Here is an 11,830-nt window from a genome sequence, read left to right on the forward strand (position 1 = left end):
ACATTATATGAGGAGAAATTAGTTGCACAATAACTAGTTGCACAAAAGCAAACTGGGCCTCATAAAAGCTAGAGATAGCCCTGCCAGTTTAATATCTATTTTTCAAAGTTTTCCAACCACCTTTCTCATGACTTATTGCCTGAATTTTGCTTGCCGTATTTTGCAACTTGTGTATGGATTGATCATAGTAGGATGTCCCATGTAGACATACACCAAGATTCTCACACCTTCATTCCAATGCATGTTTTACCACACTCTGATACAAAAAGAGTAAGAGAAATTCACTACAGAGGCTCAGGATGCTACCCCAAAATGCAGAACAGATGTGTTTTGCTTTGGGGCACTTTAAGCATTTTGCACAATTGTAATTAAATGACCGCTGGTAGACAAAGAGCATCTGATCACTACATTTCCTAGCAGGGGACCAAAGATCAAATCTGACCACACAAGACAACAGTTAAATGTTCAACCATTACCCTGCAATCTTGCATAAAGAGAGTGTTGCCTATTGAGAAGAGTTACTGTGAGACTGCTTTTTAATGGACACAAGAGCAGTGGGATAAGTGCTGTCTGTGTCAAATATAATGTGAGAAGAATCTTGTTTATGAGTAAAAACTCAGAAGAATATTAGTAATCACTTCCAGAAGTTACCCTCACCCTTAAATAGCTGATGGCAATAATAGGGTCAGAATAGGTTGTGAACATGTGTTTTACCAATTGCTGGTGGCGATGGCATTTGACCATGTTTTGCTGATAAAGGGAGGCAAGTCAGTGTAAACGAGTCTGTGGCCAAGAGGGGACTGTGGAGGTAAGCAGTGCACAGCTCCCCCAACCCTGGCCCCACTGAGAGTCCACTAATGGGCCTCACTGGGTGGCCCGTGTCCTCTGCACACGGTTACCCAATGGTAGATCCACTCTTGTATTCTGACTCAAGAATGGTGGAGCTACTGATACCTCAAACTGATGGCATACATTATTAATAATAATTATTATTATTATTATTATTATTACATTTATATCCTGCTCTTCCTCCAAGGAGCCCAGAGCGGTGTACTACATACTTGAGTTTCTCTTTCACAACAACCCTGTGAGGTAGGTTATGCTGAGAGAGAAGTGACTGGCCCAGAGTCACCCAGCTAGTTTTATGGCTGAATGGGGATTTGAACTCTGGTCTCCCCGGTCCTAGTCCAGCACTCTAACCACTACACCACGCTGGCTGAATAGGTTGGCAGAGGGCAGCAGGAAGACTCCATGTACATTTTTAAGGCTGCACTAAAGACTATTTAAAAAAAGAAGAAGCCAAGCAGGTGGCTTGTAGCTCTCACAGTGCAAGCTGCCCGCTTGCTTGGTATTAAGTATTGCAACTCAAAATAGTTATTGCCATCTGTGAACGCAGAAAATGATTATTCTAAGTATTTATACAACCCAAACCAGTAAGCAGCGCGTCATTGGTACCATCCTTCCCTAAACAGTGTGATATGCCCCCCCCCCTTTAAATGTCTTTAGAGATGGCAAATCAGCTCCTAGGATTCTTCCCTCATTTTTAAAACAGGACAAGTAACTTGCCTAGGGAGCAAGAGGTTGCTGGTTTGAATCCCCACTGGTATTTTTCCCAGACTATGGGAAATACCTATATCAGCAGCGATATAGTAAGATGCTAAAAGGCATCATCTCATACTGCGCTGGAAATGGCAATGGTAAACCCCTCCTGTATTCTACCAAAGACAACCACAGGGCTCTGTGGTCGCCAGGAGTTGACACCAACTCGACAGCACAACCTTACCTTTACTTTACAAAAGAACACCATTTACATCTAATTTTCTTAGCAGGCACTAGAGAGAGCCTTAGCATTCTAGAGGAGGCCAGCCCATGCTCTGAGCCAATGCCTTCTCTGGCCCATATTGATAAAAGGATAGTTGGATCCCTACCAGGTCTTTTGCTTTACTGTTTAATGTTTCAACACTAGATCAGATGGCTGAATATAGATTAGTTCCACTGATGGAATAAAGAGAGAGTCCAAGGAACAAATTGTGGAATCTGGCTTTGGGAGAGGAAAGCCAGACCATTTATAAGGCTCTTCACTGTGTTCTGACTTCCCTTTCCTTAAAAGCCAGCCCCTACATACCTTTGCAGAGCAGTGGTACAATCAGTGGAACATAAATAAATTATAGCACTAACTGGCCATTTTGAATAACAAGCAACTCAAGCAAGTGTGTGTACGGTTCCTGCATGTTCCAGCTCTGGGAACAGAATTGCCTGCCAAGCCTGAAAGCCCCCTTCATTTTTGCCAAGAACAGTTGGAAATGCCATCTTCATGGTCATTGTTCTCTCTTCAAGGCTCGGTTCCGCTCCATAGGTTGTGGGAGAACGAGTTAGTGTACTATATGTATGCTAAGTTAAGACCCATGTGTGCTAGGGCACTCTATCAACCCTAATGGAGCAAGGGGGTACTACTGGACCCAGCTCTGCTTTTGGAAGCTCAGGTGGAGGCGGGGGCCAGGGGTGCCTTTGCACAGCTTCACCTAGTGCGCCAGCTGCATCCCTTTCTCGAGAAGGAAGATCTGGCCACGGTTACCCATGCCTTAGTCATGCCACGGCTGGAATACTGTAACGCGCTCTACGGGTTGCCCTTGAAGAATATCTGGAAACTGCAGCTAGTGCAAAATGCGGCAGCGAGAGTTTTATCCGGAGCTGCCCGATGGGAGCACATCACACCCATTCTGAAAGAGTTGCACTGGCTGCCAGTTCGTTTCCGGGTCCAATTCAAGGTGCTGGTTTTGACCTTTAAAGCCCTTAACGGTTTGGGCCCGGGGTACCTGAGGGACTGCCTGCTCCCAAGGGTTGCTGCCCACTTGACAAGGTCATCTGAGGGGGCTCTGCTCCAGGTGCCAACAATGAGGGAGGCTCAGCTGTTGTGCATTCGGGACAGGGCCTTCTCTGTTGCTGCCCCCAAACTTTGGAATGCTCTCCATCACAGTTTTTAGAAATCTTGTTAAATTTTGGCTCTTTATCCAGGCTTTTACATTATTGTTTTTATTGCTGCTTCTACGTGTTTTTACTCGTGTATATTTTTTATGCTTGTATTTTATAGATTTTGAATTTGGTTTGTTTTTATATTTTTAGCTTAATATTTTTATTGTCATTTTATTGTATGTTTTTTAACTTTTGTAAACTGCCTTGAGATTGTTTGTAATGAAAGGCGGTATATAAATTCAACAATAAAATAAAATATAAATATTGGTCACCCCATATTAACATATTTAATCAGAAGGTTAAATGTGACCTCTACAGTAAGAAAAGGAGCTGCACTACCTCATAAGTTAACAGGGGTTCCCAACCTTGGCCATTGTGGCTGGGGAAGATGGGAATTGTAGTCCAACATCTGGGGACCCAAGGCTGGGGACCTCAGAGTTAAAACAAAAAATGTAGCAAAAACTCATAAGAGCTTCAAGGGTATTTGTTGCTACATCATATTTTTGACATCCACCACCCACTTTCATTAAAGTGTGTTTTTGTAGGTTTCCCCTTTATTGATTTTTTGATGATCAAATAACAGGACCGTTTTTTCACATTGTCATAGACAATAGTCTTGCAACTTTTGTAGATTTCCAGCCTTTTAAAAAAATCTCTAACACATGTCAAACAAAAATAGAGGACAATCCCTTCCTTTTCCCAGAAAAAGTTCTGTGCCTTTAAAATTAAGCCTGCAGTCCTTTGTACACCTACCAGAGCAAAAGCTGCATTGAATACAGTGGGACTTATTTCAAAGTAAACAAGCATAGGATCACTCTGTGATGCACAAAAGAAACCAGTCTAGAAACTTTAATGTATTTTACATTCTGTGTGTCTGTCAAAAAAGTCCAAGTCCTGGTTCTACTGTACAAACCCTGTGTGTTTTGTGAATTCATGGTGTGCTTGGCAAGCATAGGAATATGGCATCCCACCAATACTTTGTTATTTCTAAGTTTCTAGTTCTCATTGTTGCTGAGGTTTAAAATATGTAGGCAGTGTCTAGTGAAAGCCAAGGGCCTTTGTAAATGTTAAAATAATTTAACAGAATGTCCAAAGAACTTTGGGAGCTCAAGAAAGAATCGGCCACTTGTTCCATTACACATGTGTAACCGAGGCAGATAAGAGCAATGGTGGCAGTGAGCCCGCTATGGCCCTGTAGCTGCTACTTACACACCTGCTTCATTCCTCAGGGTCAGCCTGTATATTTTAACTCTGCAGTTCAGATACTAACTTTAGATTTAGTAACCCATTTTAGATTTATGTCATGCAGAGTAAATCATAGCAACTTATTCTGCTTGCAAAGCAACGTCGTCTGTTCATAAAATGAATGGAATTATAACAGACTGCTTCTCCTTGGATTTTTTAAAATGTCTACAACGGGGTGTAGCTAGGGGAGAGAGAGGGGGCCGTGTTCACCCATCTCCCTGGTGGCCCCATGGAGTGAGAAAGATAACGAAGAAAATAGGGAGGGGTGGAGCTGCCCCCCCCCAGGAGCTGGGGAGGGCAGGTTCTTTGAACCCATCTGCTCAATTATAGCTACACCCCTGATCTACAACCAAAATGCATAGGATGTTTTTAAAAAATAGGAAAAAAAGACAATCATACTATTGAAAGCTTAGATCCCGATTATTGAACCACCTATTTTGAACCAGTTTCAACACTGTGTTTGAGGGTTTGGCTCAGGTTCAAGGCAACCAAGAAATGTCAGGTTTCTTTCAGTTTCAGTTCACTGAAACAGTTTCTCAGCTAGTTTACGGGTTCAGATTCGGTTCGACTCCTTGATTTATCCATCCTGAGACTCTCTGGTGAAACAAATTAGTATCTAAAGTTCACTGATGCTTGGAGAGTAACTGGCAGCGCCTTTCCTTGGAATTTTGAGAGCTTGTTGTCTTGTTGAAACAATCTGTCCGGAGGGAGCTTCTCCCAGCACTAAATCTGTGCCAGCCTTCCCTCCAAGCACTCAATCTGTGCCGTGAAATGCATCCCTTGCTTGGATCCGGGGATATTTTTGGACTCTTAAGAGCGTGCGTTTTTTCCGCCATCTGCATCTGCATCTTCTTGCTGCCAGTGCCTCCCTCCCTCCCTCCCGCGCGGAGGGGGTGGGGGGCCGGCACATACCGGTTGTCCATCTGTCTGCGGATGCGGATCTTCCCCCATCTCCGCCTCCTGTAGGAAAGGAAGGCTCGAGTGTCGCAGCCTACATGACGGGGGTGCTCACGCTGTGTGCCCGTCATACCTGGGGGATTTCAACTTCGCCGCCGCCTCCACGCAAGGCATGGCCACCAGCCTTTGCACGCCCCCTCCCCTCACTCAGAGAGCGAGAGCCAGCGACGTGTCTTGTGAGCATGTGCGGAATACTAGCTGGAACTGGTTTCGCAGCTCTGGCTGAAGCGGAGGGCGCTGGCGAGCTGGAGCAGCGGCTTGCTCTGCCTTCCTTGCAGCAGCCCACCGGCAGCGGGGCTCGCGGCGGCGGCGGCGCAGCGCCCTCCCCTCTCCTTCCTATTGGCAGGCTCCGGCGAAGCTTCCTTCACCGTCGGGTGCCGCCGTTGCCCTGCCTTCTTTCCCCTGCCCCAGTCGCGCAGCCTCGGCTCGCACCAGCGGCATCTTGCTCCTCGCTCTTGCTGCTGCTGCTGCTGCGTCGGGCGGGCGCGCCCCGAGGAAGGTGGGCGTGGCGAACCCTGGGCTTTAACCCAGATGCTCCTCCCATTGGAAGTACAGGAGCGGATGGGGCTGGCTGAGTGAGGGAGGAGGGTGAGTGTGTTGTCGCTGCTGCCAAAGCAGTCTGTGCGTCTCGTCGTCTCTGTTACTTTATCTTTTTCCAGCACCGGGTAGATCATCATCGGCAGCTGCTGCTCCTCCTCCTCGCCCTTGCCTGCACTCATCACGGCCTTGATCAGCAAAGGGCAGGCCTGCTGGTGGTGTTGCCTTGCCTCTCGCACAGCCGCCCGCTCTTTCTTCCTCGATCGGGAGCTCCTTGTTGTTTTCTCAATGAACAGGGTGGACCGCGGCTCTGTTCCTCTGCTGTAGCGATCGCGCTCTCCTCTCCTCCAAGGCGACAGGAAGAGCCGCCTCTTCCATCACTCTTTCTCGCCTTTCTCTCTCTTCTTCTTCTCTTTCTAGTCCCCCACCCTCTTTGTGTCTCTCATGGCTTTGTGTCTGGAGCTATTTAAACAATGTGAGTGTACAGAATTTTGGGGTTTTCATTAGCGCATGCAAATCTCGGGATGGCTGTGCAAGCAAGCGCACCGCTCAAGGTTCTGCTTCTGTTTTTTAAATTGTTATTATTGTTCTTTCGATTTGTCGAGCTGTCACCTGAATGCAAACGCAAGCTGTGCCTTTAAATGCAAAAGAAAAATTCCCATTTCCTGTTGTGAACAAATTGCTTTTGGATACAGAACTGCCCTTAGTAAGTGGGCGGGTACTGTGATTACCCTGCTTGAATGAAGGAAAGGCTTAGTTTTCTGTTGCTTTTCTCCTTTCCCCTTCCCTGCTGATCCGATTGCATTTTCAGCAAAATCCTACGCTTGAGAGTGGCTTGCATCATGGGTGTGTGTGAGTGTGCGTGAAGGGGAGCACACAAGTTATGTGCTCCTCAGTGCATGGCTCTGTGCTTGAAAAAAGATAGTTGTCCTTTTAGCTGTGATATATTTACTTGACTCGTGGTATGCCAGATCATGACAGGATATGATATCACTTTCTTATATTTATACTATGCTTAAAGTGAGCCATGTGTGCATTTGTCCCTTGCCTATGCAATGAAACTACACAGATTGATAGTTAATCAGCTAGACTTTCATCAATAGCTCTGTTTTCACATGTGAGTGGACTTTTAAGTTCTCATGCTGCAAACTTTTACAATCAGAACTGAGACTTATTTTATTTAAGGTAGATGAAGGCTGTCCGAGTATGTGGATGCTTTATTTTTTTAAGATACTGATCTAAACACTTTCACTTTACACATTTTGAAATTTTGCATAATATAGAAGAAAGGTAATATGAAAGTACAACCTCTCCCTTGTGGAACTGAATAGAACTCCTTAGAAATGAAATTGGTAGGATACTACCTTTTAAAGGACCAGTTTGCTAGGCAAATCTGATGAAGATTGTTGAGCATACACACACACACCTTGTGAAATATAAACCATCTGACAGGGAAATAACTTCCTAATAAGATGCTTCTCCAAACTACTGTCTGAAAGTGTAGGATTAGGATTTGTCTTCAACCATATTGCTCTGGCTTTATAAAGTTAATTATTTGTGTGGTTTTTTAAATGTTGGCGGTACTTGTGAACATATACAGACCCAGTTGGCTATTAGCAAAATTATCCACAGCTCTGCCACTCTACAGAATCTGGTTTTTGGATTTTGTTTTCTACCTCGCCCCCCCACCCACCACAACAGTTTCCCCTCTGCCAAACTTTGCTGATCATGAAGAATTTTCTGGGAACACAAATGACCCTAAAATTAAACTGCCTGCCTTGTCGTTTATGTATAGCTGCATGAAGAGACATGCAAATGCCCAGTGCCTCACTCTTCCTTTCTTTAGTGTACTATCCTTCCTACTAAAGGAGAACCTAACCTTATTTTCCAAATAGCCTGTGTACGTCTCTGGGGCTTACATGAACTTCTTTCCATAAGAAGGTATCCCCTTGACAACCACAACAGAAGGTGTTGCAATGATATGCTGTGTTGGAAAGTTATGCCTGAAGTGCTGCTTATGTTGAACTAATGAGTTCTTAATTGGCCAGAATGCTTTATTGCTGGGTAATCCCTGGCCTAGCTTTTCCTCATGAGAAGCTCACTGGAGGCAGAGAAGTGCTATAGAATAAAGCTGGCCTTTAAAATTGATGTTCATGCAAAGCACTAATGTAGACAATGATTTCAAGGATACACACATATTCTCATTGTTAAAGATGAGAAAGCCAGGTGGCATGCATGGATTGGCAAATAATCCTTGTGATTTAACAGCACTATAGAATAAAATGGATGCCCCTTATTTCAGAACACCACTTACTTCAGCAGTGTTGATCTGGCAGGTGGTGAACTACTCTTTGCTCTGGGACTTCATCTGCAAGTTGTAGGATCTACAGTGTATGTAAAGGAGAACTCCCAAATGCCATGAAAAATGAGCAGAGTACATTTGTAATGGAACCCTTTGTTTGTTCGATGGCCCCCAATTCCCTTTGTTCAGAAATACATCTAAAGATAACTCTAGAACCCTTTATATATGAAATGATAATACTCACTCACTCAGTCCTACAATCATCTTTATGGGGTGGAGGAGGTATGTATGAATTGAAGCTGTAGGATTGAGGCTGCTGCAGGACAGGCATAGGGAGCTGCCTTCTTCTGAGTTAGCCCATTGGCCCATCTCACTAAGTGTTGTCTACACTGACTGGCAGCAACTCTTCAGGGTTTCAGACAGAGATCTTTCCCAATCCTACCTTGAGCTTCTAGGGATTGAACCTGGGACTTTCTGCATGGAAAGCATGTATTCTGCCATTGAGCTACAACCCCATTCCCATTATATATCAATTGATTTTATTTTTATGTCCTATATTCAGAAATTCTGGAAACAAAATTCCTGAACCAATGGCCTAGAGAAATAAGTTCAATGAATATGTTGTCAGAACTCAGGCACTTGGTGAATCTTGAAGTTGGACTTTGTTAGCCTTGTAAATGAAGCAAGGTCATGCTAGGTGCAGAGCCATTGAGAAATAACTAAGATACATTTTAATCGCTCTAAGTGTGTAAGTGTGTGTGTGTGTGTGTACACACACACACACACATATTCTGCACCTGGCCAGACTGAGAGCTTGGCCTTTATTGGAATGGGCTGCAACCGGGGCTGGCCTTTTGAAGCGGCCTTTGGGGGTGGGACTTTAGGCTGGGACCGACTTATTAACTGGAAGGCTGGAAGGAAGACTCTTGCTCACTTCATTGTTGGTTGGTTTGCAAGCCGGAACAACTCAGACCAGCACAGTCCTGCTGCCTGACTAGGAACCTCCCTCCTCCAAGTGTCTGACCTTTACCACCTGCAGGCACTGACTGATTACATCAACTCTGCCCAGAATCCTTTGTGAGAGGAAGGACTCTGGAGGCTTTTTAAGGAAGGGGGCTGCGGCAGGTGGCATGGCCAGCCTGCAGGCAGCCAGCCACCCACCCAAGGGGGCAGGCCTTTGGTGCCAGCCTTCGGAGTAGGAATGAGGGTCGGGGTACACTATATTCAGTTTGGCTCTTTGAGGAGTTGCAGCAGAAGGTTTGCGAGCTTTGTAATTGAGATTGGGTTGAAGTAGTTGTAATGTGTCTGGGTTCCTCTAGAGATGGGGAGACGGGAGGCAGCTATTCCGGTGGGGGTGGGGGAATAGAAGTAACAACGTTGGCAGGTCAGCAGGCCGTTCCAGGGGAAGGGTAGTCAGAAATTTTAATAGCTGTCTCCCCTTCTGGCTGTCCTGCCAGCTCTGTGACCTCGGGAAGCACTGCCAACAACCCACATAGCCTTACCTTGCTCCTCTGCAATGCTAGGTCAGTCCAGAATAAACCCAAACTCATCCATGATTTGATTATGGATGAAGGGGCCGACCTGGTGTGCATCACCGAGACTTGGTTGGGGGAGGCTAGTGGCCCAGTCTGGTCCCAGCTTCTCCCTCCAAGGTATTCTGTAGAGGAGCAGGTGAGGGGATGTGAGCATAAATGCTTCTCTGAGGGAGGGCAGGATGCCTCCTTGTCTTAAGGAGGCAATTATTAGACCTCTTCTAAAGAAGCCTGCATTAAATCCCCCAGAGTTGAGCAATTATAGGCCTGTTTCCAACCTCCCATGTCTGGGCAACGTAATTGAGAGGGTGGTGGCCTCTCAGCTCCAGGTGGTCTTGGAGGAAACTGATTATTTAGACCCATTTCAAACTGGCTTTGGGGCAAGCTATGGGGCGGAGACTGCCTTGGTCGGCCTGATGGATGATCTCCAGTTGGGAATTGACAGAGGAAGTGTGACTCTGTTGGTCCTTTTGGGCCTCTTGAAGGCTTTTGATACTGTTGACCATAGTATCCTTCTGGAACGTCTGAGAGTGTTGAGAGTGGGAGGCACTGTTTTACAGTGGTTCCGTTCCTACCTCTCGGACAGATTCCAGATGGTGTTGATTGGAGATTGTTGCTCTTCAAAATCTGAGCTTAAGTATGGTGTCCGTCAGTGCTCCATATTCTCTCCAATGCTCTTTAACATCTACATGAAACTACTGGGAGCGATCATCAGGGGATTTGGATTGGGGTGTTATCAGTATGCTGATGACACCCAGATCTACTTCTCCATGTCAACTTCTTCAGGAGATGGCATAACTTCCCTAAATGCCTGCCTGGAAGCAGTAATGGGCTGGATGAGGGAGAATAAACTGAGACTGAATCCAGATAAGACGGAGGTACTTATTGTGTGGGGTCAGAACTCTAGAGACTATTTTGATCTGCTTGTTCTGAATGGGGTCACACTTCCTCAAAAGGAACAGGTCCACAGTCTGGGAGTACTTCTGGATCCACACCTCTCCCTGGTATCTCAGGTTGAGGAGGTGACCAGAAGGGCTTTCTATCAGCTTTGGCTGATATGCCAGCTGCACCCATTTCTTGAGATGAACGACCTCAAAACAGTACATATGTTGGTAACCTCCAGACCTGACTTCTGCAATGTGCTCTATGTGGGGCTGCTTTTGTACGTAGTCCGGAAACTTCAGTTGGTACAGAATGTGGCGGCCTGGTTGGTCTCTGGGTCATCTTGGAGAGACCACATCACTCCTTTGTTGATGGAGTTACACTGGCTGCCAATAGGCTTCTGGGCAAAATACAAAGTGTTAGTTATAACTTATAAAGCCCTAAACGGCTTAGACCCTGGATATTTAAGAGAACGTCTTATTCATTATGAGCCCCACCACCCTTTGAGGTCATCTGGAGAGACCTGTCTCCAGTTGCCGCCAGCTCGGCTGGTGGCCACACAGGGATGGGCCTTCTCAGTTGCTGCCCCGAGACTGTGGAATGCACTCCCCACTGAGATACGATCATCCCCATCTCTGACAATTTTTAGAAAGCATTTGAAAACCCACTTCTTCTCCCAAGCTTTTTCAGCTCTTTAAAATGTTTAGGTTTTAATCCGTGGTTGATTTTTAAATTGTTAAATTGTTAAATTGTTTTTAAGTTTTTCTATGTTTTTAACTTGTTTTATGCTATTGTTAACCACCCAGAGATGAAAGTTTGGGGTGGTGTACAAATTGGATGGATGGATGGATGGATAGATAATGGCAGTTAGTTCTTAAAAGGCTGTTAAGGTGTATCAAAATGTCCAGGAAGTGATATTGGTATGTTATGACAAATTCTCCCTGGAACTAAATCAGGAGTATGGAGTTGTGCAGCTATCCAAAAGTTCAGGGTACTTAACAACATTCGAGTTGGTATAGGTAATCTTTTCCTTAAAAAAAAAATAGTCCTTGACATGTCTTACTTGAAGTTCAGTACATGGTATTCTGTTACTCTGCTAGGCTGAGGTGTCAGAGTTTTGTTGAATTTTCTGGTATATTTCTCTTTAATATTCAAAGAGGAACACAATTTGGAAAAGGGCACAACAGTGTATTACTGGAGAAGTTGGCATAATGCTGCTTTAATGTGTTTTGTGGGTAGTGTCTCTTTTGAGGAGAGACTTCCACTAATATTCCTTGACTCATTGATGAGAGAACTTGCAGCTGTCCTCAAATTGCCAGAGCATCTGTTCCTCTTCTTCTACTGTCCACCCTCAAATTCTTCATTGTCATATGCAAGGATGTTAGAAATGCAACCTACCTGA

General features: G+C 45.2%; 1 protein-coding gene across 6 annotated transcripts in view; it reads left to right on the plus strand.

Annotated features, from left to right (window-relative positions):
• Positions 1-11,830, plus strand: part of DLGAP4 (DLG associated protein 4) — a 536,166-nt gene that overhangs the window by 440,428 nt on the left and 83,908 nt on the right. The window contains exon 1 of one of the 6 annotated variants that reach the window (XM_053313665.1): positions 5,771-6,187. The exons of 4 other annotated variants lie outside the window; for them this stretch is intronic. In XM_053313665.1, the coding sequence (XP_053169640.1) occupies positions 6,157-6,187 (31 nt within the window). In that variant the 5' untranslated portion in view covers positions 5,771-6,156. Of the gene's footprint in view, positions 1-5,770; positions 6,188-6,539; positions 6,559-11,830 lie in introns of those variants that run through there. One more of the 6 variants, XM_053313667.1, reaches the window with a different exon arrangement.

This window comes from Hemicordylus capensis, chromosome 4 (genome assembly GCF_027244095.1).
Source record: "Hemicordylus capensis ecotype Gifberg chromosome 4, rHemCap1.1.pri, whole genome shotgun sequence".
NCBI classification, from domain to species: domain Eukaryota; kingdom Metazoa; phylum Chordata; class Lepidosauria; order Squamata; family Cordylidae; genus Hemicordylus; species Hemicordylus capensis.